Source organism: Malus domestica, chromosome 01 (genome assembly GCF_042453785.1).
Source record: "Malus domestica chromosome 01, GDT2T_hap1".
Classification (NCBI taxonomy): Eukaryota; Viridiplantae; Streptophyta; class Magnoliopsida; order Rosales; family Rosaceae; genus Malus; species Malus domestica.
Window position 1 is genome coordinate 17,651,526 of NC_091661.1, and position 26,818 is coordinate 17,678,343.

Here is a 26,818-nt window from a genome sequence, read left to right on the forward strand (position 1 = left end):
CTACATCTCATTACCCGTAATCAGATCATAAGTTCAACTCATCTAGTACACAACGCAACATTTTCAATAAGGGTCCAATTCGTACCTGCATCAGTAATCATTTTGTTGGAAAAAAATTGGATTGAAACTTTGACAAGATATGAAATTGTGGTATAAGGTAGAAGATAATGAGAAGGTATTTATAGAAAAGTAATATCACTTTTTTTTTTCAATTTTTTTTTCGGATTTTTAATAATTTTTTACATTGTTTTTATTTTTTATTCACCTAATTAATCTATACCGTTGGATTTAAACAAATTGTTATTCCAACACTCTAGATTGTGCCACGTGGCACAACGGTAACATTTATGATTTTTAACTGTTTTTTATTTTTTTTAATTTTTAAAGTCAAATAACGTGGACCGTTGATCTCAGATCCAACGACTGATATTAAATAAGGTTTTTTAATTTTTATTACCGTTGGAAATCCAACGGTCCACAATTTGTAGCCGTTGAAATCCAAAGGGTGTGGGGAAGCCAAGTGGCTTCCCAATGGTAACAAACAATTAGTGCTCCGCGGGCCCCTTTTTTGACTTTATGTCTCCTAACACGCGCCCACGCTCGCTTGAACGCCACGCTCCTGACAGAAAAAAAATTAAAACAGACGTTTGACATCAAACTCACAGACGCTCAGGCCGACGCGAATCCACGAGCCTGACGCTAAGGCTCACCAGCCAACGCTGGACTTCCTCCCTCGGGCAACCAGACTCTGTGCTGAAGCCTGTCCATCGAGCAATTGCTACCGCTGAAGCTGCTCTAAGCAACTTGTCTACATATCAATCGGTTACAAATTATTCAGTCACATCAAAGGAGAGACCGCGGCCACGAGCCAAAGAAGCGCGTGAGGCGTCGCTCATAATTTTTGAAAATGAATTATTTCTCCTTCAGCGATGTGAAGTTTGTCTTTGTCCCTCTCTCTCTCTCTCTAGCTTTCTCTCTCTAAACAACTCTCTCGCGCTCCGCAAATCCTCTCGCTAATTCTCCTCTCTAAGCATCCCGATTGAAAGGAGTACACGGCTGAGAAGATCAAACCCCCAAATTCCAGTCAATCTCTCTCTCTCTCTCTCTCTTTTCATTTGGATCCCCGTAGCTCTTCCGTTCGAGAATACCTTAGTTTTTGGAAGATCTAGATAAAAATATTTAAAAATAGAACCCTAGGCCTGTCGTCCCGTTCGATGCTTATTCCGGAGCAGTTTCATCCAACCTTTTAGGATGTTTTGATGGATTTTTCTTGAAATTTACACGATACTCGAGTTTTGATTTGCAGAAAAGGTTGATCATACTTGTATGTATGTGTGCTTTGGTGTTTGGATTGGACAAAATTTGATTAGGGAGAGTTTTGGGTGGGTTTTTGAAATATTTGGTGTATTGGGTATTTTGTTGTAGATTGAGCTGGATGGACCAGAGAACGGAATTTCTTTGTTTTTAGGGTTCTAGTGGTAGTACCGTAGTGGGTTAGACTTTTTTTGCTGATTTTGTATTGCTGGGGAGTTGCGAAATTCGATTTTGGGTATGGTAGTATATGATGGGTGAGCTGGGGTTACTGATTTTCTTGCACTGATTTGTATAACTTTCTGTATCGAATTGGCTTTTCGGGTTAGAATCGGTGTACCAGTTCGGCGAATAATGGATTATTGAATTAAAGCTTTCTGTGGAGGTAGGAAGTTCTTGTGTTGATTTGGAATGCTGATATGGTTTCTGGGCTTTGCCTTTTGAGCTTGGTGTAGTGACTATTGAATTGAAGAGTGGTTGTTTTTTTATGGTTGAGAGGTTACGTTGATTAGGACGTAGTTCAGATATACTGTTTGCATCGAGCGTTTGCAAAATGAGCTTAGAGAACGAAGAACCACGCTCACCAGATCATCTTACTGAAACGAATCACGAAATGCAAAAGTAATAGATTTGTTTTTGGCATTTTTGCTTTTACTAGTAGATACAGTTTCTGTTGTGTATATATATTCATGCATATTTCATTGCTTTGCTATTGGTGAACTGTAACAAATCTCTTCCTCCAATGATCCAGGAAGTCGAAAATATCATATACGAGAGAATTCCTACTGTCGTTTAGTGAATTAGATACCTGCAAGAAACTACCAAGTGGGTTCGACCAGTCAATATTAAGGTTAGATTCCCATTTTGAATGGTCTGATTGTTGTATTTATAGCTTCTGTCTCAGAAGGTAGTTTTGTGCTTTAGATGCCCTATTTAGATGGTTGTTTTTACTCATCTACCATGTTAGGCCTTGTTCATTATGTTTGATACTTTCCTTCTTGTTTCCCTTTTCAAATCAGTGAATTCGAGGATGCTTTCAAAGATCGACAGAGAAGTAGTGGTTTGTCAGCTCATAGTTTCAGGCGAAACGAGTATGGTCCATCTCCACCTACTAGAGGGGATGTAGCTGGTTATTCACGGCCAATCCATGGAAGGTGGGAAAGTCGTTCAACTGGACGGAGTGACAAGGATAGTGACTCGCAATCTGATAAGGATTCTGGTGAGGTTTTAGTTAATCATATTGATATGGTTTTCTCTGTACAAACGGCACATGTAGTTGAATCTGCATGTTTCAGAAAAAAAGTTTCATATGATTGTTAGTTCCTGTGGTAGAGTTTGGCAGCGATCTTTATAGGGATTCCAGTAGAGTCTTCCATAAGTAAGTACTAAGTAGGACTTTCACCTTTCATCTTCTTTGCATCTATTGGATATGCAGTTATTTGACAGAAGAAACTTAAGAATTATTTAGCCTTTACCCAGACCTCCAACCACTCTCTCATCGTTGACCAAACAATGGAAATTACATTTCAATTTTCCAAAGGACTGGGCGAAGATTGGTTATGCTTAACAGTTAACATTAGCAGGAGGAAAATATATTTTGACAGGGTGACATGAAAGTAGTTAGGGATTGTGAGGGATGTCCAGATTATGCTTTCGCGGATGTTGGATTATGCTTTTAGGGATGTCCAAATTATGCTGTTTAGGAAAGCCCTTGAAGTTTAATCCGAGACTTACTTTGTGGACAAGCTGATATTTGTTGTGAGGATATTGAAGGATCGACTATTAAAAAGCATTGATTAGCATATAGAATTAGAATTGGTGGCTGGTGCCCTTGTAGGTGATTGTTAGAATCCTACCATTGTTCTTTTCCTTTCTTGAAACTATCAAGAAATTAATTTCTGATTGAAATACTTTTTGTCCTCATTCTGTGTTAGGCTCATTTCTGTGACAATATCATCTTAATTCCAACCCTGCTGTACTGTCTCTGTAGATAAACTAATCTCTGACGTATTGTACTTTCTGTCCTGTTCAATATCAGATTCAGGAAGGCATTTTGGGAACCAGTCTCGGCGGCCATGGCAGGTTCCTGAGCATGATGGACTCCTCGGAAGTGGTTCCTTTCCTAGACCAGCTGGGTTTACTGCAGGGATATCAGCACCAAAAGTTCAACCTAACGAACCGTACCAGTTGAATAGAACCAATGAGCCATATCACCCTCCTCGTCCTTACAAGGTATACCTTGTTCTTAGTTGTGGCATTGACATGCTTGTCTAAACAATTTTCTGAAGCTCAATGCCTGCAGTAGTGGGTTTAAGTATCCACCACCTTTACATGGAGCAGCATAATTTTATTCTCTTTTTCTTTTTGATAAGATATTTTCTGTATCTCAAAGAATAGTATAATGTGAATATAAAGCATCCTAATATCTTTCCTCTTATCTTATAACTTGTAGGCAGCACCTCACTCGCGGAGGGATACTGAATCATTTGATGATGAAACGTTTGGTTCTTCTGAGTTGACAAGTGAGGAAAGAGCAGAAGAGGAAAGAAAGAGAAGAGGTACTTGAGAAAGTGATTTTTACTTTTTCTTTCTATCATTTATTTGTCTTTCATTTGTATCTAGTTTGGGTCAGTATAGTTCTGCTCGGTTAAATCCAAGTTTGAAATTTGTTGGATTTCCTCCCAGCTTCTTTTGAATTGATGAGGAAAGAACAGCACAAAGCACTTCAAGAGCAGAAGCTGAAGCCAGAGAAGAATAAAGGTGATTTTGACTTTGCCACACTGGTGGATGATTCCAAAGATGGGAGGAGACATAGAAGCAGTGAAGTAGAGGAGCGTCTCATACCCCGAGCTTCAAGTACTGATTCTGAAAAATCTAGTTTACTCTTGCAAACTGCTGCACCCAGACCTCTTGTACCCCCAGGTTTTGCTACCACAGTTTTGGAGAGAAATCTTGGACCAAAATCCTTGAGCCATTCCCATGAAGTTGAGGTAACCATATTTCATTTCGCTAATCGTTGATGAAGATGCTGAATTCAAGGATTATAATTATTGGAACTCCTAATTTATTGAATTAAAATGATAACAATCTTGCTTGAAGTGCTAAGACATTATGTTTGCAGAAGGCTGGTTTTTCATGTGAAATTTGTATTCACTTGTTTGTGATGTTGGGTTAATAATTGAAACTTTGTCAATGTTTTGTGATTCGGTTTTTTCTGATCTGTGCACCATATAGTTTACGCTGCTACTAAAGTACCATGTAGTAGTGCCAACCCAAGCTTGAATCTTCCCATTTTTCATGCTCTATCATTTGTGTTCTGCTATTAATAGAATATATCTTTTGTGCTTTTTGATAGGTTGGGAATTTTGAACTTGAGGAAAACATCTTGCATGCCAAAAGTAAACCTGTTTTAAGTGGGACTTTGGATAACCAAGTGGAGAAACAATCAACTGAACAAATGATCTTGAGCAAGCAACATGGAAGTGCAAGTACTCATGCCTTAGTTGATAGCATGAGTGAGAAGAATCGAAATCCGTCACCACCTCAAGGTGCCTTGAATAAGATAATTGGCATTGAGAGTCAACTCTATAACATATCTAATACATCACAAGCTCTAGAAGCCTCCAGAAATAGTGAAGTAATTAGCCTCAATACTGAGAAGGTGATGGGGACTAAGATTGTTGGTGAATCCAATCAAGGTCCTTCTGCGTCGATACTGGAAAAGCTTTTTACCAATGCTGTAGCATTAAATGTAGTTGGCTCCTCTAATATCACTGAGGTAACTGTGGCGTCCAATGTCTTTCTTTTCCTATATACAGATTTTCGATAAGTTCTTGCAAAGGTTATTACTCAGGACAGTTCAAGTTCCCCAAGGTCTTGGTTCATTCTACATTTTATAATGATACAGTCATAAAGTGACCGAATTCCCCTGTCCCAGAATCTTTCTTGGCTTCTTGCATCTGTGCAAGCATATGGCTTGCTATTACCATGCTAAGACCTGCTGATAGGGTCCATTAAAATTACACTTTAGCAAAATAAGTTTTACATTTTGGCGTTCTATCTTGTGGTCCAATATCAGTGTGAAAACAAATGTCTTTGCTTCAGCTTTAATCTGAAGCACCCATCTGCATATTTCCCCCTAAAATCACTTTTAACTGCAATTCATGGTTTATATGTTTCAAATGTGTGTTTTTCTTCTTATTTAAATGAAAAAAAGTCATTAGCTTGAATTATGAATCTCATTTATTTCTTTTGTGCTTCTACAGCATCAAGATATTAAAGATGATGAGACACAGAGCTCTGACACTGCCCATTCTTCCAAGTTTGCTTGTTGGTTTCATGAAGAAGGTCTGCAGCTGTTGATATCTTGGAGTTAAAGTTTAAAGTGCTTTCCAACTTAAATTGTTTGTATTTGGAACTGGAATTGTACATTCGAGTTTAAATGGTTCTATCTTACTGCAGAAAGGAAACCTAGTGATGATTTCTCATCTGGAAGGCAAAATGACTTACTTTCATTGATCGTTGGTGGTGAAAAAGGTGGATCCGGCATTTCTGATGGGAAGATACTTGATCACAGTTTTCTTAGTTTTTCTTCTCAATCCTCTGAACCTGCAGACAGGGTTATGAAATCAGATGTAGTATCTCCTACAGTTGGTAACTCTGAGGATTTTTCCAAAAGTATTAAACCAGAGGCAGTTTCGACAGTCCTTACATGTGAAGACCTTGAACAATCGATTCTGTCTGGTATTAGTGAAAATGTTCCGACCTTGCAGCCCCCTGTTCAAAAGCGGAGTCCTCCTGGGGCTGGTGGAAAGCCTGAGCAGCTGAAAGCTAATGTTGATAATAATGCATCCCATCACCTACTTTCACTGTTGCAGAAGGGAACAAGCGTGAGTGATATGGAACCATCCTATAATCAAGAAACAACATATTCTGAAATATTACATGGCACTGAAGGAGCGACTATTGGCACTGCAGGTCACAGTTCAAAAAAGGAAATTGCTGAAAATGTTTCTATTGCAGGGAAGAACCTGACCCTTGAAACACTGTTTGGAACTGCTTTTATGAAAGAGTTGCAAACAGTTGGAGCGCCAGTTTCTGTTAAGAGGGGCCCAATTGGGTCTGCAAGGGTAGATCCTATGGAGCCTCATGGGGTGCCTTTTCCTGTGACAGATAACAGTCTAATTCCTCCTGCAATTCAAATTGGACCCAACTCAACTAGTCATAGTAGTAGTGACTTAGCAAATAGGCGGAAGCAAACAAAATCAGATATGAACGAAGAGCGGTGGCTAGGTCTCAATAATCCTCATATTGAAGTAGGTTCATCACAGGTTGGAACCGACTTGGGTTCTAAGATTGGGGTCTTTGAGGGGCATCCTGATTTTCGACTTCCTGAGGAGGATAGCTTGATTGCAGCCAGCGAACCGTTGAACATACAAAGTTCTATGTCTTCTCGAAGTCAAATGAAAAGCAAATTGTTCTCCTCCCCAAACACCCATGTGGACATTGTTGAAAAGTTGGCAGCTATGAATTCTGCCTTTAAAGATGAAAGAAGAATGGGAAGCCAAGAAGTTCCTCCTCCTTTTCTTCGTGGTCCTTATGATGTGAGAGAGCCTGATATTCCATTTCAGAACCTTAATGTGCAATCATCTTCTCAACAGCTCCATCATCCTCCATTGAATCATGTGGGTCCCCCGTTCCACCCTTTAGACTCTCGTCCTGGCAACATCAACTCTCAGATTAATTTTATGGGGCCAGAAGGCATTATGCGAAGCGATCCTCCACCAAATCATCAATTTCAATCAAATATGCTTCGTCCACCTTTCTATCATCCCAACACTGGTCAATCTGGGTTTGATGCTCACACGCATCACCCTATGATGCAACAGATGCATATGCAAGGCAACTTTCCTCCGCCTCACCTGCGACAAGGATTATCCAGTTCTCCACCCCAGCCTCCTCATCCCAATCGTGGTGCACCTCCACCTGCTCATCCAAACAGTCAGGCTTTTATGCAAGAATTGAACCCAATGCAAGGTTTCCCTTTTGGTCCCCGGCAGCCCAACTTTGGTGTTCATGGAATGCCATCGCCCGGTAAGGCACTTCTCTGTGCATCTGTTGTTAATGACTTTGGTTGATTTCATTGTGTCTGCATGATATTCTGTTTTTAATGCGTTCATGTAGTGGCTTCTCGCACCTTTACTTTTTTTTTTCCTAGCAATAACTCGAGTGATTAAATCTCCCAAAGTTGTTGCCTGCAATATTTGGAGCTCTTTGATATTCAACTTTCTTGAACTTCCAAAAATTGCTTGATTTCATTCTTTCTTTCTTATTTTCGAGTCTTAACATCGAATTGACATCTTCTACCTTATAAATTTGGCTGAGCTTTATGTTGTAATGTTGGAAATTTCATGTGGTATACTGACTTCCTTTTAATTCAGCTGCTGATGTTGCCGGTGGAAGCAACCACCATCCAGAGGCACTCCAAAGGCTCATTGAGATGGAACTAAGGTCAAACCCGAAACAGATTCACCAGTTTGCTGGTAGCGGACACACTCAAGGGACGTACGGACACAAACTGGACATGGGTTTCGGGTATAGATAGGTCACTCGGATGTCTCGAAACTCGGTGTATTTTCAATGTATTCAGATTTCAGAGTCCTCTTGGATGATATGTGCAACTCGACGGACGGGCGATGTGTTTGATATTGCTTCCTTGAAATGGATGTGTTGAGGGTAGGTGGTGTAATTAATGGATTTTTCTTGACCTTTCGTTTCTCATGTTCTTATTTGATTTCTGAAAGCCACGAGGAAGAGCACAGAGGGTGACATATGCCACTCAACACGAATTGAATAAAGAAAATAAATAAATTTCTGGGCAGGCTAAATTGTTGTAGATTGTAAAAGCGCTTTACGGAAAAGCAACTTCAAGAAGCACTTAAAAGAAAATTTATCTAACACGGTTATGATACTAGCAGAAGTGCTGCTTGCTTACACAAAACAACGTTCATCTCGTTAGAAAGCAAAATAATCTAAATTCAGACTGCATCAATAGCACATACACAAAATATACATGAACGAGGATCCTCTCCGGATCCTCTTTGTGAGGATCCTCGAAATTTTCTAATCACATTCGATCATCGTATATCGTGCGGTCAGAAATCATTGTAAATCTTTTTATTTAAAATTAAATATAAACAATGCCTGATGAAGACTGACCACACGATGTATATGATAAACGGATGCTATTAGAGGATTCCCAAAATCCTCATAAAGAAGATCCGGAGAGGATCCTCATTCAATATACATGGCCCTTTAGTGAGCTGTAAACAGCCGGACTTAACCGGAGAAGGCTCGACGTCGAACAGACTAGAGGTAAGACCTTTCTGCAGAATGTTTACTGTTTAAGACGGAGACGGGGAGACCACATACAGTAGCAGGTTTCTCTTGTTTGTCACCGTTTTGAGGTCCTACTTTTATTCCAGTTATGTAAAAACCAAAAACAACTATTACAACGGCACAGAGTCCACAGTCAACGACAATCTCCTAGAAATTCTATACAAGACGGCCTCCGAACGGACGTTGGAGTTGACTGTATCATCCCACATTCCTTCCCGACGAAACTGGGTTTGGTATGGTATGCACACAAAACTGGGTTTGGTCCTCACAAGCTACGTGTATTCAAAACCGTCGTATTCTACATATGTACAAAGCCACTCTGCACAATAACTATTGGTGAACTTGGTCGTTCAACGCTCCGCCCTGAAATCCACAGTTAAGAGTCAGCAACGGCTAGATATTCGCCGTAAATATTGAGGAGTTGATAAGTTCCATTTTACCTTCGTCTCTCAAGCAGATAGGATGGCATTCTCTGATTTACCAATGCGAGAGAAGTTGCAATTGCCGTCTGATTTAGTTTTGTCGGAGCCGACAGCATATGATGTAATTAGCTTTCTCTGTGTATATAAAGAGAACCGTTAATATGCAAATAACATTATCATATAATTTAGTCAGAGCTAGCACAAAGCTAGAAACGACACAAATACCGAAGAGTGAAAGGCACGACCTGTCCTAGGAAGCTCACAGACACAAGCAAGGCTTAGAGAGATTCATTCCAAGTTAAAAACTAAAGAACTTTTCAGATAGAAAGAGCACGCTTTCTTAAAACTTCTCGTGCAACAAAATGGATGTAACAGTCACCGCTGCCAATGATGAGAGGGGATACAAAAGAAGTCCAGCATATTTTTAGATCGGCAATCAATAAATTTCAAATTTCTAACTACAGAACTTCTGTGCACAAGGCATTCTTCAACAACTGCTTCGTCTCTCATCAGAGACATCTGGTCCTCACACTCCAGAGCTTCATTAATAAGTAGTCAATTATTACCTAATAGAGTCGATTATTACCTTAATGAGAGAGACTGTTAGGTGTCTTAATTCAAAAATGAAATTTCAGTTTATCAACTGCCAAACACAAGGTGTGAACATTATGTTCCTAAGATGTCGGCAAAGTTTTGAACCGTCAAGATAGAAATTTATAATATTGATTCTTTGAGCAAACAATTAGACTAAGGCATCCATACTGCAGTCAAGAAAGACATGCTGAAGTTGAGAAGGTGAACACTCACATGATCCTGAAACTCGGGACTTGTCAAATTAATGGAGAGGTTCCGCATCAGCAAAAGTGCCTGGGAAGAACCAAATAGAACCCTTCAGTAAACTTACCAGTAAGAGCAAGACACTTCCGGTAAATTCACGGGGGTATAATTCTGAACCCTTTTGATGATATGAGTGGCCAAATAAATAAATAAAAAAGGTTACAAACAGTCAAAATTGACTTACTGTTTCGAAATTTATGGGGTCCAATTGTCTCAGTCTCTCCAAATGACTAATTGCACTGGGGTCAAATACACTTCCGATAAATTTATACACCTGAGCAAAATCTGGCAAAACTGCAAATACAAGAACTACGGTTAATACCAACAGAACATAAAAAAATGTCATAAACGCATATAAACATTGCAATACCGAGGCGAATCTACATGCAAGCAACATCTTCAACTCCTAAGGAGGAGATCATAGACCAGTATACAGTACCGGGGATCTAAAAGCATCCCATGGTCAACAGAGAGCTACTACAGTGATGGAACATTGATTATCCTCCATCCTTTCTGGTGTTATAGGAAAAAAAAAACGAAAAAAAAAAGGAAAACTAATTAAAAGGGCTTGAAAACTTTCAGTTTTAACAATAAGGACAAAATAAAGGGTAAGGTGAATAGTACCAGGATTGACTTTTTAGTGTAAAAATATGGTTTTTTGTTAAAATGAACGGTACCAGGAGCTTTTCGATAAAGTTACCAATTAAACCCAAAATTTGCCAAACTATATGAAGAAGGTCAAGGAGATAATGTAGAACTCAAAGGCTAGACTTCAATATCACCTCCTTAAGCAGCTCTTATGATTTTAACACGATAAGAAGATCATAACTCAAGCATATGAAGGGAGGCATTAAAAATATGAGAGAGAATTTTACCTCTGTGTGGCTGGCCAGGATCTACTCGATCAACTGTCTCACTCACTTTCCAATTTGTCGGGTTGCTTTCATTGCTACTACTGTAGCAAGAGTTATGTGTAACAGTTGGCCCAGATAACCTTCCTTCGTCTAAGAAAAAGCATAATAAAAAATATAAAAAATTGTATTTTAACAAGATAGGGAAAACAACTTATTATTATGGCCAAATCGATCAAGATTAAATCACTAAGGCAGGCAGAAAAATATGAAACCTTTAATTGTTTGCGACACGTTGACTGGTGGCACAGAGTTATAACTCCAAGATAATAAAGTTGCAGCGTTAACTGGAGTTCCAAGCACAATTGAGGAATCTGGCTGGTAAACATATCCATGTTCAAGCAAGTCAGATGAGGACTGAAACGGCCCAGCTACTTGAGATACAACTGCAGCTGCCAGAGATTAACTTATGAACAAGAATTCTATGATAACCATAAGAAGCATTGACAAGAAAACAATGGTTGACTATACTGACCACTTTTTGGAGCCTTTTGTGGGTATGGATGAGTCGCTTTCCTCTTTGGCCGAGGTGGAGGTACATGTTCACTTGTCCCTTTCTTCTGAACCTTCAAAAAGTATTTCTGTGCATGACTTCGTATCTGAAAGGAATATCATTTGCCATGAGTACAATGAAAACATGACACATACGCATTGAAATGGAGCAAAAAGAAATACGACAAGACGAAGCAGATAGTGCTTACTAAGACAAGATTTCTCAGATGGTATTTAAATTCTACAAGGAAAGAAGCATAAAACTTGCAGGGGCATGTATTTCTCTGTCACCTTGTCCAAGATATTCACTTCATTTTAATTATTTTTTCGATAACATGAAACTATGCTTGAAAAAGTGAGATCGGAATACATACACATGACTAGAGGATGTTGTTTTATATGTAATCTGAAAATTTGTGAACATAGAAATTCTCCTTATCAGTTCACTATCCACAAATTCAAAGAACAGTCAGTTTCTCTATCTTCAATCAACCAAAAAACGCAACAAAAAGAAATTTACAGAACCTACAAAAATGTTAGAGATCCTTCTAAGTACCCACAAGAAATTACTTACAAGTTACAATTCCTTCACCATGTACTTAAAGACAACCAAAACCATCTAACATCACTCTCCAAGTAATTATATAAATATTAAAGCAAAAAAATAAAATATTAAGCATATTATATTCATCCTACATTTTTGTTTTTTGCTATCTGCAAATACATGATAAATTTGACTATGATAAGCAGTCACCTGGATAACCGTTTTTGAGCCAATAAATGCTTCAATCTTCTTCCAGTCACGATCAAACCTGAGTTAACCCAAGTGAACAAACATAAGAATGCTTAAACGTGGAGGAACAACTCATGTGAATTAAAACTGCAAGGCTTACATCTACATACACTAACACAAACATATATATTGAGTTAAAAATACCAGATACCTCACGTAGTCTCAAGAAACATTAATACATCTTGACCATGAAAAGAAGAGAAACTAAATAGATAAAACAGCTTATCAAGACATTCCAATCAAAACTACTAAAGCAAGGCCTTCTACTCAACAAATCTGAAGGAAAAAAAGAATTAAAAATTACAAACGTCTGTCCTATATTAGTACAACCTGATACCTCTCCTTTATCATATTTTTATTGGATACCAAACTATGTAATGAGTACCTAAAAAAACCTATTAACAAAATTTTGATATTGAGAACAAAATCTAATAGTAAATCCCAAATTGGGATTTAGAAATCATCAAATTCAGAGATTATCAACTTGCATAACATAAATATTCCACCATTTGGATGAACTAATCCAAACAACTGGATCAACTTGGGCGAGATTTGTATTTTGAATACATCCTAGTGTCCAAAACAACACTCTTTGAAAATACAAAGTCTCATTTGCTTACACTCGAACGCCGGTTATCATGTCCACTAACACAAGCCCGAAAAGGCTCATCCTTGGGACAAAATTTAGCTCCAACTTCGTAAAATTAATCTAATTGGCACAAATTCACTAATAAAATCCATCAAATTATCTAAAATTACTGGTAGAAAAATCCGTAAACCGAAGGACCTTCAATAAGCTCCAATTCTCTACTTGGTTAATAGGAAATGCAATAATCCATCACAGAACAAAAATCACCATCTCAATTCCAAATCTTCGTTTATGCAAACTGAAAGCAACGCTTTTCCATTAATTCTTATTTTAAAAACAATTAAAAAAGAAGCAGCCCTTTCATCTATTTTCCACACCCTGTCCCCAATTTTCCCAGCAACCAAACAGAAACCAAAGAAACAATACTAATAACACAAAATTGAACTCCTTACAGCTGAAGAGCTTCGAGAAACTTGTCGTGCTCCTGCTCCGTCCAGCTCTCTCTCGACTTGGTAATCGTATACGGTTTCCGGATTTTCTTGCTCTGATCATCCGCCGACATCGACGCGGCGTTTGCAGGCGCGGACGAAGACGTGCAGGCAGCAGTCGTACTGGTCGCCGCCGTAGCTGAAGCAGCACCAGTTGTCGGCGGCGGCATAGGATTGAGACCCGGAAGGCCCATATTGGTATTCATGGGATCAAATAAGTAGAAACCTTGAGCTGGGTTTGGATTCAGAGACAGCATAAGCTATAAGCTAAAAGCTAAAAGCTAAAAGCTGAAAGCTCAAATTATCAAATACAAGTACTGAAAGCTATCAAGTTTGTAAAAAAACCACAGAAAATTGAAAATTTTCTTTGAATTTTCTGGTGATTTTTGTTGGTTTGCTTTGCTTTGCTTTGCCCTTTGATTTGGGTTTTTAGCTTTTGGTAGGAAATGAGGTGGGGCCTAGAAATGTAGCCGCCTTTGGGCCATTTTGCTCCTATATTTATACCTCTATTTATACACTTATTAATCTCTCAGCAAACGCTTTACGTATGAACTTAATATTTTTGTAGGAGTGTTGGGAACAGCCTCTCCATAAATGGGGTTAAGGCTAGTCGACATTCACCTCTCCCAGACCCTGCGTAAAGCGGGAGCCCTTGTGCACTGGGTACGACCCTTAGGAGTGTGTTACTCCTCTCACACTTTTTATTAATTTTTGTCATTTGATTTTTTTCAATTCATCAGATCCGACGATTGAAAATTAATAAGGTGCGAGAAGTAAAAAGGGATGTGTGAATATCACATCCCTTTTTGTAAGATACACCTCGAGATTTTTTATCTCAATAACTTACTAAAAACTAAAAGATTAAGCAAATATGGATTTAGCAAAGTTGAAGTGAACACCGCGCTTTAAAACCTTCGCTCGTATTTTTTTTATAAATAAAAGTGTAATTATTCTATGTTTGTAAATGTAAATATTAAAAAATAAATAGTATTTATCAATTAACGTTCTTAAGTTTGTTTTAAATATAAAGTAAAATATTTTTTTTATTAATATAAGTGTTATAATAAAATTATTTTTTAAATGATATTAATTTTCTTATTAATTTTTTTGCGCACTTTTCATTCTTTTAGTAATTTTGAGTAATTAACATAAAAAAATATAAAACCAAAGTACTAAAATCACTACCTTCAAATTTGGAAAAAAAAAACACAACTCCATTGAAATAATGAGTTATGATAACAATTGGTCCTCTATCACAATTATTGAGAAAAGTAGTTCCTTACACTACGGCATGAATTAAAACTCGATCGAGTCTTTAATTTAATATTTAATTTAACAAATTTATTGTTTGATAAAAAATAATAGGAAAGAGATCCTCTCCTAATTTCTCCTACCAAAGCCACCTAACCAAGTGATTTGGACATTTGAAATTTGATCCAACGGCTAAAAATAGGGGTTCCCTTTAAAAATTATAATAATTTTAATCAGTAAATCAAATTTTAAGGATCCGGATTACTTAATTAAGTGACTTTGGTGGGAGAGATTAGAAGATGATCTCTGTCCAAAATAATGAGTTATGATATATATGAATATGAATAGGCCTAATCGGATAAATGGTTCCCGTAGTCATAAGGTATTCGGATGATAGCCATTGTGGTAAAAAAAATTCGGATTTAAATCCCTGTGGTCACAGTCTGTTAGGATTTAAACCCATGTGGTCTAAGTCTGTTAGGATTTATGCCCTTATGTCATTTCTCCATTAGGTTTAGGTTAGCCAAATCGGATAAATAGTCCCCGTGGTCATAAGGAATTCGGAAGATAACCCTGTGGTAGAAAAAAATCGGATTTAAACCTTTGTGGTCTAAGTCTATTAGGATTTATGCCTGAAATTAGAGGTTATGTCATTCTTTCGTTAAGCTTACAGGTGGCGCAGAGTTTCTCTGAGTATCTATCAATAAAAAATATCTTACAATAAAAATGGAGGGGGGAGAGAAGATTTCAATTTATGGTAAAAAAATTCATTCATTTTAGTTATTTCACAAGAAGAAAAAGACGAAAATAGAGGATCTATTGAATTTCAAATAGTTAGTTTCACCAATAGGATACGAAGACTTACTTCACATTTACAATTACACAAAAAAAACTATTTATCTCAGAGAGGTTTACGTAAAATTCTGGGAAAACGCCAACGATTACTATCTTATTTGTCAAAGAAAAATAGAATATGTATAAAGAATTAATTAATCGGTTGGACATTCGGGAGTCAAAAACTCGTTAATTTTATAAAGGCATTTTGAATTATTTGATTTATTAGATCTTGAATTTTAATGAATTATGTGATTTATTAGTTCCACCTGTAAGCTTAGCGGAGAAATGACAAAACCTCTAGTTTCGAGCATAAATCCTAACAAACTTAGACCACAGGGGTTTAAATCCGAATTTTTTTTTTACCACATAGACTATCTTCCGAATACCTTATGACCACGGGGACCATTTATCCGATTTTGCCAACCTAAACCTAATGGAGGAATGACAGAAGGGCATAAATCCTAACAGACTTAGACCACATGAGTTTAAATCCTAACAGACTATGACCACTGGGTTTAAATCCGAATTTTTTTACCACAAGGACTATCATTCGAATACCTTATGACCACGGGGACCATTTATCCGATTAGGCCATATGAATATTGTATTTGTTGATGTAAGGGACATTAAAAATTGGGGTGTGATATCCACACACCGTATTTTACTTCTCACACACATTTTTAATTTTCGGGCGTCAGATCGGATGAATTGAAGAAGATTAACGGATAAAAATTATCAAGGGGTGTGTGAAAAGTAAAATGGGGTGTGTGGATAGCACACCCCCACACACCCTTAAAAATATTACCTACTTGGCTACTTGGGTATGACCGCACACGTGGCGACACAAGGATATGGTATCAAACTATGTGCTGGGCTTGCGGGGAGCGGCACTGGCACGTGGCAAGTGCCAATGCTGTCGCTTTGAAAAATTCCCCAGGTTTTTGAGCTACACGGGACGATGTAATTGGTCATAGTTTAGGGGGCATGGCCAAATCCCCCTTCTTTGTTTTTCGTATTTTTCTTTGGGGAGTGACGTGAGCAACATCACACTTTTTGTAGAGTCGAATTTCCATGTCACGAATGCAGTGTCATGTTAACAAAGAATTTTAAAAGAAAATTTACACATAACGCTACAGGATCTCTTCTCCTTCCTAAATACGAATCGGATCCCTTACTGACCTTGAAAAAGTGAGCAGACGATTGTGATCGTTGAAATTTAATTCAACGGTTACAATTATTATAACTTTTAGATGACTTTTTATTTGTAGCTGTTGGATCAAATTTTAACGACCACGATCATCTGCTTAGTAGACTCAGTTTTTAATGATCAAGAGGGGATCCGGATCCTAAAATTACCAAACGGCTAGGGCTGAGATGATGACATGTGTGCCCCTCAAATATAATATATAATATTCTCCAAAAGAAAAAGAAAAAGATATGGAGGGGAAGCTCTAGAGTTTCTTTCTAGCACTGTCTTGACAGAAATGTTAATCAAGACGTTGCCACTCCTTTTGGCAAACTAAAGTCCAAGAATCCGTACTAAACCAGCAAACCCGATTAGTTTAATGACTTAATTATCAAATCAAATGTTAACCACACTAATTAAGGAAAAGCAATGTGGTTTAGTGGTTGGCAATTGATTACCATATTTGCAAGCAAATCCATTTAAATTCTGTTGTTTGCATTTCTCCCCACCAATTTGGGTAGCCAAATTCAGTAACAACAACATTACGGATTACTTGTGTTTAATTCGAGTTTGGTAACATAGAACCGCGAACCTAAGCTCGCTAGAGCAATGAGTTCCTCCCTCTGTACTCAAAGTTTGATTGGTTTTCGTCGACTGAAAGGACAACAGAAATTTCTCTTTAAATTTCTAATCCATGATCAAAATACGAGTTTTGCTCGCGTCCCGAATGAATTCAAGCACATATTCAAACAGAATAAAAATAACACTCCGAATGATAGAGAAACAATAAGCTTCATCACTCGTAAAATAACACTCCGAATGAAACTTCCTCGATGGATGAGTTATACAACCGCCATCCATTGGAACAAACCAAAGGATATCACTTGTACATTACACAATACACGCACCTAATATCTGGAGGCTGAATAACCCACAACACAAATCCTCTACCAGATGATAACATTATGCGACGGAAAACCCGAAAAAGAGAAGTGTAGAAGAACAAAAAATAATAACAAAAAGAACGCTTTACAACTCTCAAGCTGTTTTAAAATGATACAAACCTCAGAAAGAGGAAAAAATAAGAATAAAAATGTTAGGATTCTTAGTATTCTTTCTCGTCGCAGTCTAATCAAGCCAACGTGTAACCCCGTCTTCCCCTATGGTGGCCAGAATCTCGATGCTTACATCCAAAACAGCCTACAGTTTTGTATCAACCAGACATTCGAACGGTGAGAAGGATTAAATTGGCAACAATATTTACAGTTTATGAAATTCACAATTTAGCACTTCTAGGACTATATCGGCTGAGAATTACATCTGGGAAAGGAGAGGCAACTTTTTATAATATTGTTTCCTGCTCAGCCGTTGATGTATAACCCTTAAAAATTATAAAGCAAGCACATAATCATTCAAATTAGTAGACTCGGCAGACCACGGATTTACACAGGAGAGTTTTTATCTTAAATTCTTCTCGGGGGTAGGGGGTATGTTCGTTCAAGGCAACTTAAATCACCTATGGTTATTGAACTACCATTGCACGGTCCACTAGAGTCAAATTTTCAGTTTAAAATACAAGAAGGCAGATGCAACTACATAAAGTAAAGGAACTTACCAAAGGATTTCTACAGTTAACCAGCCTACATTCCTCCAGAGTACCTTCCAACATCCAACTCTCCCAGACATCGAAACTGTGACTGGCAAATACAAATTCCATTTTTCTATTTATCTGCAATGTTAAGGTAGAACTTGATTTTAATCCCCAAGCACTTAAATAGTCAGATAGTCAGCTTTTGAGATCAATTTTTAATCTCGTCCAAATTTAGACTTCCAAGAGTGACAATTGATAAAGTAATATTACCTGCAATAACTTTCCACCAGCAGCAAAGGATCGCAAACCAATTGTGTCCTGTATAAGGTACCGATAATTTCATATCAGCTAACCAGATTATAATTAACACAGCAGCCAGCATAGATTGAATAATAGACTACAATTTAGGTCCAAGAGAAGAAATAAGTTCTTGCATACTAACCTTGCTTCTGATAACAATGAGAAACTGAGCTGCAGGATCTCTTTTTGTTACATTTGACATGGTATCTAGGAGCCAACCGCCACCTTTAACTCTTTGCCTTGAGACATGGAGGGCGGGACGATCTCTTGCATACAAAGCGACAACATACCCATCCTTCAACAGCTCACCAGGCTTTCCACTGAGCCTCTTAATAGATTTTTGAAGATGGTGGGAAGGCAATTCTTGCATTGATTCTATTTGAGTTTTCCTACTTCTTGAGTCCTCTGGGGAGGCAAACCGAGAACTGGAACTTAACGCTTGATCAGTTCCACTCATAGCTGTATCTTCTTCCCGCTGCGAGGTACTTTCTTTTTCTCGTGAAGGATCATCTGACTTTTGCCGGGATTTTTGGTGTGCGTGCCTCTTTTTGGCTTTCTTACCTGATCTGACTCGTCTTCCATCAGGTCGAGTGGCACTTTGAGATAAACCTGAACTTTGGTGCTGGCTAGGAGACTCCTTGGATTGAATAGCTTCTTTATTCTGAGAGCGTTCCGGGCTTGCATGAATGACTTCAGTTGGTTGCTCAATAACGGATAGCTGCAAGTTATTTTCTCTGTCCAGCTTATCCGACTCTTCATTTTCATCACCTAACTCACTTTCATTCTCCTCTTCAGAGACAGAATCTTTTGGAACAATCCCGTCAAAAAAGAATGTCTGCAATATGGAGATAGCTTTCTCCCTTATCTCCAACCATACTTCTTCACTATAATCTGCACTGTGTGGAAGTATCAACACGTTGGGCATCTCCTTCACCTGAAGTAAACCCATGATATCTTAGCATCAACCTGGTATATCAAATTTAAATGCTCCAGATGTGCATCATTCATATGTGGGTAGAAATAAAGAGAAAAATACTAAGAATATACAATCATCCATAAGCAGGTAAAATTTACATTCCCTTCTGCCTTTCATGCCTGTAAGTTATATTACCACATGTAAACAGGACCATAAACACCATGGGGTTTCATACCAAAGGTTATAGAGCCATGTGATAGTACAAAGATAATTAATGTTAACAATGCAGATGCATTTTTTTACTCCAAAGAGCACAATCTACATCCAATAATTCAGATATTAAGGATGTAAGACTGATAAGAAATGAAGAAAAAAAAATTGAATTAGGCAAGGGGGGAGTCAATGAGAAGATGGGTATAGTACAAGGCTAGAATGAAAACACATACTTTGCATATTAGTGAATACAGTTTGCCAAAAAAGAAAGAAAAAAATGATCTACACATCGTTTAAAGCTCCCAAGCTATTTATGAGCAAGTCCAAACCTATTAATACAGCAAGAAAGCAGGAGACAAGTCCTGAAATGAAGCAAAAAGGGGACTAGACTAACTGGGCATATTGCAAAGCATGCTGCAGCACTCAAGCACAAGTATTTGCCAGAAATTGACACAGTCACACAGCCTATGTTAACAAGTCGATAGCCCACAAAGAATTAGCATACCCATGCTTCCATCCATTGTGGCCCTTCAGCGCCATCTAAAGCACACCCAGCTAAGGTTCCGTCAATCAAAAGCTGTTTCACAGAACAATCGTCCAATAGTTGACAGCTCCCTGTGTTGACCAGAAATGCTCCTACACAACAACACTTATAAAATCATTCCATGCTAATATAAAATACAAGGAATCCCAAAATTTCCTTAAACAGGCACCAAGATGAAGATTAATGTACCAGGCTTTACATGCTGTAAGCATTCAGCATTTAGAATCTGAACTGTTTCATTTGTCAGAGCACAGTGCAATGAAATGAGGTCACTTGCAGCCAGTAAATCATTAAGTGTATCCATTCTTCTCGCAGCAGAAGGAAAGCTTACAGGAGAAATGCTCACTTTTCCGTTCACCTGAGATATTGTACCATGCAAAACGTTCATACAGCACACAATAAATAGAACCAGAAGAATCAAATATGAGACGCAAAAGGCAGTTCCAAACTAGAAAGTATGCAATGGCAATATTGAGTCAATTTCCATCAATAGAAGTGGCAAAAACAAGTTTATTTCCAAAAGAAGTTTCAAGTGCAAAGTATTTGAAGAAACTAAAAACAATAGTTTTCAGAATTCAAATAAGCATTAGGATACTTGTAAGCAGTACTTCGCAACTAAAACATCAACGTGTGCCTACCACCCCAATAGATAATTAGATATATAAAAAACTGAAAGTCCACAATTTCTCGACAAGTAATGCATTCTGCTTCAATAAAACCTACCCATATCCAATCCCAAAAGAAAATATTAACGAACCACAACTTAACTTCAAACATCAAAATGAATTGAATCTACTCTCTTTATTCCCGCTATCAGATTCATAATAAACTAGACTACATTTTAGGCTCCGAACATAGATTAGGACCGAAAACACAAACTTTACCACATTTCCATCATAACAAGCTACGGTAAACATAAAAAAAGTGCATTGTCTCAACAATATCAAAATGAACAATAAAAAGCACATTTAAAGGTCAAATCTTTCAGCTACTCAAATGCTAGAACTTAAAAATGAATTCACTAACTTCAAAATGATGCACATTTCGAGCTACTAAACATCAGATCTTTTAGTACAATTTAGCTGAATATGAGTTTCGGAGAACTAAATATGATCGAATCGGTACCTCTACGTCTTGAACATCGAAATAGAGAACGTTCATTTTGAAGGCCAAGCTCCTTGTAGCCAGAGACCTAGCCGACGCAGATCTGCCGATAATCCCCAAAACCAAGCCTCGACACCGTCTCATCCCACGGCACAGCGGCTGGATCGAGCCGAGCCATCCCGAAGCGGAGAGCGTGTGGCGGGAGAGCATATGCGTCCGGCGGAGCAACCCGAGGAAGAGCGCCATAACCGTATCGGCAATTTCCTCGGCACGGGATACGTCCACGTGGACAAGCCGGATCCCGAGGTCGGCGGCCAAGGCCGAATCGACTGCGCGGTCGGAGGAGCCCAGGCAGAGGATGAGCTGGTAGGGGCGGAGGCGGCGCTGGGCGGCCCGTGGGAGGTACGCGAGGGACTGGAGGAGCACGGCGGAGGCCGACTCGATCTTGCCTTCGGCGAGGCGACTAAGCGGCACGTGCTCGACAGCGGCGACGCCGGACAAGGAGTCCTGCTCCATGCCGAAGTCATCGATGCAATTGAGAGTGACGACCAAGGGGAGCGATGAGGGTGAAGCCGCAGGGCTGTTACGGCGGGGCATTGTTGCAGGGGATCTGTGACCGGTGCTTGCGCTCATGGTTTGTGGCGGCGATGGGTTAGGGTTTTACGCTTGTAATTTTGGGCATTTCTGGGGGTTAAGGTGAGCGAGAGCTCCCATTGATTTGCCGGAGAGTTGAGAGCTTCAAGTGTCCATGCTGATGAGATCCAGTGCGCGCCTCTAGGCTCTAGCTAGCTAGTCCTCTTCGGCTCTGCCGCTCTGTCAACTCACCACATTGCCCCTCTCATTTTACATAATTACCTTCATGTCCCCAGTTTTTGTTTTGTATTTTTTTGTTCCCTTTAATTAGGAAGAGGATCTAGCATCTTTGACGTACCACGGTCAGCAGCACCATAAAAATATACCCCTATGGCTTTGACTAATTTGGTTTACTTTTTCCTACATTTATTTTGTTTATCATCAGCTATTTTAAGAAGGAAAGTTGTTATTAACGCTCCACAATAATTATCCTGCACTCTCTTTGCGTGCCAAAAATCTTGTTAATAACATTTTTCTAAAATGAAAAAAACAACTAATATCGAGTGTGGATGTTTGGCGACTAACTGTAGCACAATTTCCCATTCGAATGATATGCATTTGACATGTCTCAAAATCTTTATCTACAACACTTGTGTACATCGGTTGTATACAACGCCTTGTGAAAGAGGCGTTTCATACATCGGTTGTATTCAGGAAGTCTCACGAATAACATATAACTCATGTACGACCAAAATCTAATAACAACATATGCGCATCCGCTACCTACATGGCAAGAAGAAACAATACAATTATTCATCAACCGCACGCACACTGCTCGCTCGCATCGAATTTTATTAAACTGAGTGTGAGACTGAGAGAGAAGAAAAAAACATCAAATGTCGATGCAAGTAATGCAACGGTACACTATCTACAAAAACAAACATCCACGATATGAACTTTCCCAACAGACTCCAAGGACTGCAAAATTTTCTACAAGATATGAAAAAAACATAGCCAAATACATACATTTTCCACGAAGGCAAAGTCGAACCTCATACAAGCTTGTGCTGGCCGCTGAACAAGTACTTGCTATTACCTACAGCTCCATCAGATCTTCAAAGCTTATTATATTTTCCTGCCTCGGAAGGCTGAGCCGGGTTATCCACATTGGCACCTGTGTCTATGTTTCATTGAAACAACATTTCAATGGTGTCCAACCAACCTTTGGAGTGAAATGAACAAGTTTGGCATCCTTTGTAAGCGCTTTTATCTGAACATAAAACTATTAAACAGAAAAACTGTACAAAACTTCCAACCCAACTTCAAAAACTCATGCTCAACAGATTTATGTTACCGATTTATGCCGTTTTCACTTCCTCACAATTTTTTATTATTTCGTTATTCCTTTTCCCTTGACTTCCCCATAAAAGTTTCCAATTATCCACTTCAGAAAAACCTCCTCCTGAAATTACTGGTAGTCGCTTGATACGAACGCATGAGCAATCCAACACCAATCCCTATCCCAAGGCACATCCCAAGGCCAATTCCAACACCAACTCTAACACCAGCATTAAACCATGTAAGTTGGCCGTCTTCACCGGTGTACATTTCATCAGAGTAGAAATGATGTCCGATTTTCCCTTCTGCCTCATACTCATCAATTTCAGAGTCTGTGATCTGCATACAGCCGCCAATCAAGGACTCCCAAGTCAGTTTAAACTACAGATGATAAATATGCTTCTTTCCTCCAGTACAGAAGTAATGGGGGTAATCCAACCCAAAATGATATTACAAACGGGAAGACTTAAGTATCAAATAAAAGCTTAGTAATCAAAATTTCAAAAGAAAAAAAAAAAACCAACGAAAAAAAAACATATATATACCTCAAGCCCCAGTGAGCTATATGTTTCGCGTCTATATGTGCACCAAAAAGTAAAAGCAAAGGAACCTAAATTGTTCGCTAGTATGTCACTGACCTTACAGAGCCCTTCATTTAGTTTGCTCAACTTAAAGCAACCCCTTCGGAAGAGTGAAAAAACTAAAGGGAAAAATAAACATTTCCATACTAACATAGCCCTCAACAACCAAATCCAGGGGGAAAAAACTTAAAGCAACCCCTTCTCCGTTCATTAGAAAACCACAAAATGGATTATTTTCTAAGTGCTATAAATTTTGTATGAGATATGAACCCACAGGTTTGACGAATACTGGATCAAAACTTGGGTGCAATAAATTAAAAACATGATCATAGCAACTACCTACCAAGTTTCAGTCCCCTGTCGGAAGAGTGGATTATACTATCATCCCACTTAACAGCAACATTCCCTCAATTAACATATATATGTTCAAATGAACAGTGGCTCGTGGAGCATTCTGAAGAGCCTCAAGATACTGTATTTCAATCAAAAGCGTAGTTTAAATGACTCGTACTGATGTTTCTACAATAGCCATTTATGCTAGAAGGCCACAGACTACTGTGCATCCATTGACATAAATTATTCCCACCTAAATAAATTCATCAGAAATCCAAATTCTCTACCACCGACACCACCAAAATTCTCACAAATTCACAAGCTAGCTACCAACAATTATCGATACCATATTCAATACAAACCAAATGAAGAACAAAACTTTCAACAACAAAATCAATGGCAACATTTCAATACCTGAACTTTCCGGCGAATCGTCCCATTACAGCCCTTGGTGTGCTCCTTCCCAACCTCCTCATCCTCCGGAATGGCATCGAGCGTTGCATGCCTCGGGCCCTTCCGCCTCGGACTAACCTGTATGGTTTTCGTCAATATCACGGGCACCCCGGAGCAACACCCGGCGATATATACCTCTATTGACGGTGCAGAGACGCCGAGTTTTGGCCGGAAAAAGGCGGAAGAACCCGAATTGATCGAGGCGGCCATGTAGCAATCCACACTCCACCCGGTTCTCGAATCGTTCTCCAATCCCCCCGCATTTCCATTGAGCCAAACACCCTCCATCCGCTCCAGCGACCCACACAGAACCATGTCATTGTTCTCGTACACCTCAAATTCAACCCCACCGGTGACCCTCACGCTATCGGTGCTGACGTACGTCACCTCCGACGACTCCTTATCGACCCGATCTCGGCGGAGCGTGAGCGAGGCCGAGTCCGACGCGGGAACCCGGGTCCCGTTGATTTCAAGCGATACCCCAATCTCGCGTCGGAGGTGGCGGAGCGTGAGGTGGTCGGGAACGCTCCCAATCACGCAGGGCGCAACCCGGACGTAAAACAACCGGATTTCGAACCAGGCGGAGTGGGCCAACGACGGCCCGTTTAGAATTTGGATCGAATTTTTGTCATGCTGCCCCATAAAACCCAAATTCACAATCGAAATTGAAGAACTGGAAGCGGAAAACTAGGGTTTTCGAAAAATCAAAATACACAGAAGCGACTTCTCCCCTTTTTTTCAATTAAATATTTTTTTACGGTGATTTATTTTTTCAGAGATTGGAAGACCAGAGCTCTCTGGTGATCCACGTTTCGGGTAGAGGCTGCGAACACGAAGAGGGTCGTTGCGGAAAACAGGGTTTTCTGAATAGGGAGGAAATTTACAAACAGAGCCAGGAGAGAGAGACAGTGTTTTTTTTTTGGGATTTTTGGGTGAGTGGGAAAAATGAAGGTAGGATTTGGACTTTTGTTGGTGTGAGGTGCCTGGTTGGAGATATTTTGTCTCGTCAGTTTAAAGATGGGTGCATGCAGACGGAGTCAACTGTGATCGACACGCGTCGTTTTGCGCTAGAAGACAAATGAACAACCTTTGTCGTTTATGTTTTTTTTCCTGAACTGAACCACCATGCGTAAATGGGTAATTGGGTATGGTTATGGGAAAATAATTCTCTTATTCGCAAGTTAATGTTGCGGTTTTAATTGTATTGGCAGACGATTGTGACAAATAGTTTTCTTATTCGAGGGAGAAATCAGTGTCGATCGATGGTTACAAACTGACTCAAACCAAAACTACGCATTAAGTCCAAGTGATGACGGTGGTGTTGGATACTCTTTGGTTTGGCTTTGGTACCCAGCCACAATTCCTTATCTCGTTTACGATGAACTTAACCATACTTAAAAGTGGTGGTAATCACTGTTTAATTTAAGTGGACATATCCAATCCGATCCGATCCAACCTACCAAACAGTCTTGAGGTACCTTTTACCCCTTCAGCCTGGCCCATTGGACTATGTTTGTATGAATTCATGTAGAACGAAGCCCACATGTGGCCTAACCATGCTACCAATGAGTTTTTCTTCCTTGCCAACCTATATGCCCACTCCACATCCATTCATAAATCAAGGTAAGTGTATGTTGCACACAGCATTTAACAAATGGATAGCGATTCCTTTTTTTTACTTTGTGAACACATCCTGTTAATCCTGATCGTTGATTTTATTTTAATTCTTCAATTTAATGGCTACGAAACAAGAAAAATGTGTATGAGGTGAGAAATGGTGTGTTTAAAACGCTACCCTTAATAAATAAGGAATCAAAGAATTGAAGGAAGAGCCCATGAAAGCGGAACTAAACAAGGAATAGCCCAACAAATAAAAACAGTGGGCAAACTCCGAGAAGGAAGAGCCCATTTATTTCAAGTACATTTTTTCTCATCACCCTTTTAGTTATCGTTAAATTACTATAAAGTTTAAAATTAGTGTAGTAGATAGATCGAATTAAACTCATTTAACAGTAATCAATAAGGTGGTAAGTATCACCATCACTTTTCATTTATGGTTTACTTATTTATTTCTCTTATTTCCTTATATGGTACCATTTTGTATTTTAGCTTTCAATTTTTCACTTGAGATAAAAGAAAATTACATGGAAGACAACAAAGTTCGCTCACAACAAAGTTATTCACAAAAATGGTTCATTTCACATCAACTGACTGTTGAACTCACAACAAAATCAAACGTGAGATTTGCTTTCAATCAAATACCACTCAATGAAAGTTAGTTTTTTTCTTTATCCAAGCGATAATGGAAAAAAAATAAAAGAAATTAAATCAAACTCCAAACTTCTAATGCAGCAGTA

General features: G+C 38.9%; 3 protein-coding genes across 3 annotated transcripts; 1 reads left to right on the plus strand and 2 right to left on the minus strand.

Moving 5' to 3' along the window:
* Positions 1-857: 857 nt before the first annotated feature.
* Positions 858-8,082, plus strand: LOC103408445 (uncharacterized). The gene is made up of 10 exons (XM_008347326.4): positions 858-1,932; positions 2,063-2,161; positions 2,331-2,530; positions 3,350-3,543; positions 3,764-3,869; positions 3,997-4,301; positions 4,667-5,089; positions 5,577-5,658; positions 5,773-7,404; positions 7,752-8,082. The coding sequence occupies exons 1-10, from the start codon at positions 1,865-1,867 to the stop codon at positions 7,913-7,915; spliced, it is 3,273 nt and encodes a 1,090-aa protein (XP_008345548.2). The 5' UTR covers positions 858-1,864; the 3' UTR covers positions 7,916-8,082.
* Positions 8,083-8,680: 598 nt separating this feature from the next.
* On the minus strand, positions 8,681-13,759 carry LOC103417618 (protein REVEILLE 3). Its single transcript, XM_008355789.4, has 9 exons — positions 13,206-13,759; positions 12,126-12,183; positions 11,355-11,478; positions 11,095-11,271; positions 10,844-10,972; positions 10,153-10,262; positions 9,939-9,998; positions 9,150-9,266; positions 8,681-9,072 (listed from the first exon to the last, which is right to left on the minus strand). Exons 1-8 carry the CDS (start codon positions 13,496-13,498, stop codon positions 9,159-9,161), a joined length of 1,059 nt encoding a protein of 352 aa, XP_008354011.2. The 5' UTR covers positions 13,499-13,759; the 3' UTR covers positions 8,681-9,072; positions 9,150-9,158.
* A 3,529-nt stretch (positions 13,760-17,288) lies between these two features.
* On the minus strand, positions 17,289-25,429 carry LOC103408321 (C-terminal binding protein AN-like). Its single transcript, XM_008347238.4, has 9 exons — positions 24,423-25,429; positions 23,213-23,433; positions 21,205-21,805; positions 20,269-20,437; positions 20,041-20,171; positions 18,549-19,340; positions 18,377-18,424; positions 18,131-18,244; positions 17,289-17,715 (listed from the first exon to the last, which is right to left on the minus strand). Exons 1-9 carry the CDS (start codon positions 25,101-25,103, stop codon positions 17,644-17,646), a joined length of 2,829 nt encoding a protein of 942 aa, XP_008345460.1. The 5' UTR covers positions 25,104-25,429; the 3' UTR covers positions 17,289-17,643.
* Between the last annotated feature and the right edge of the window lie 1,389 nt (positions 25,430-26,818).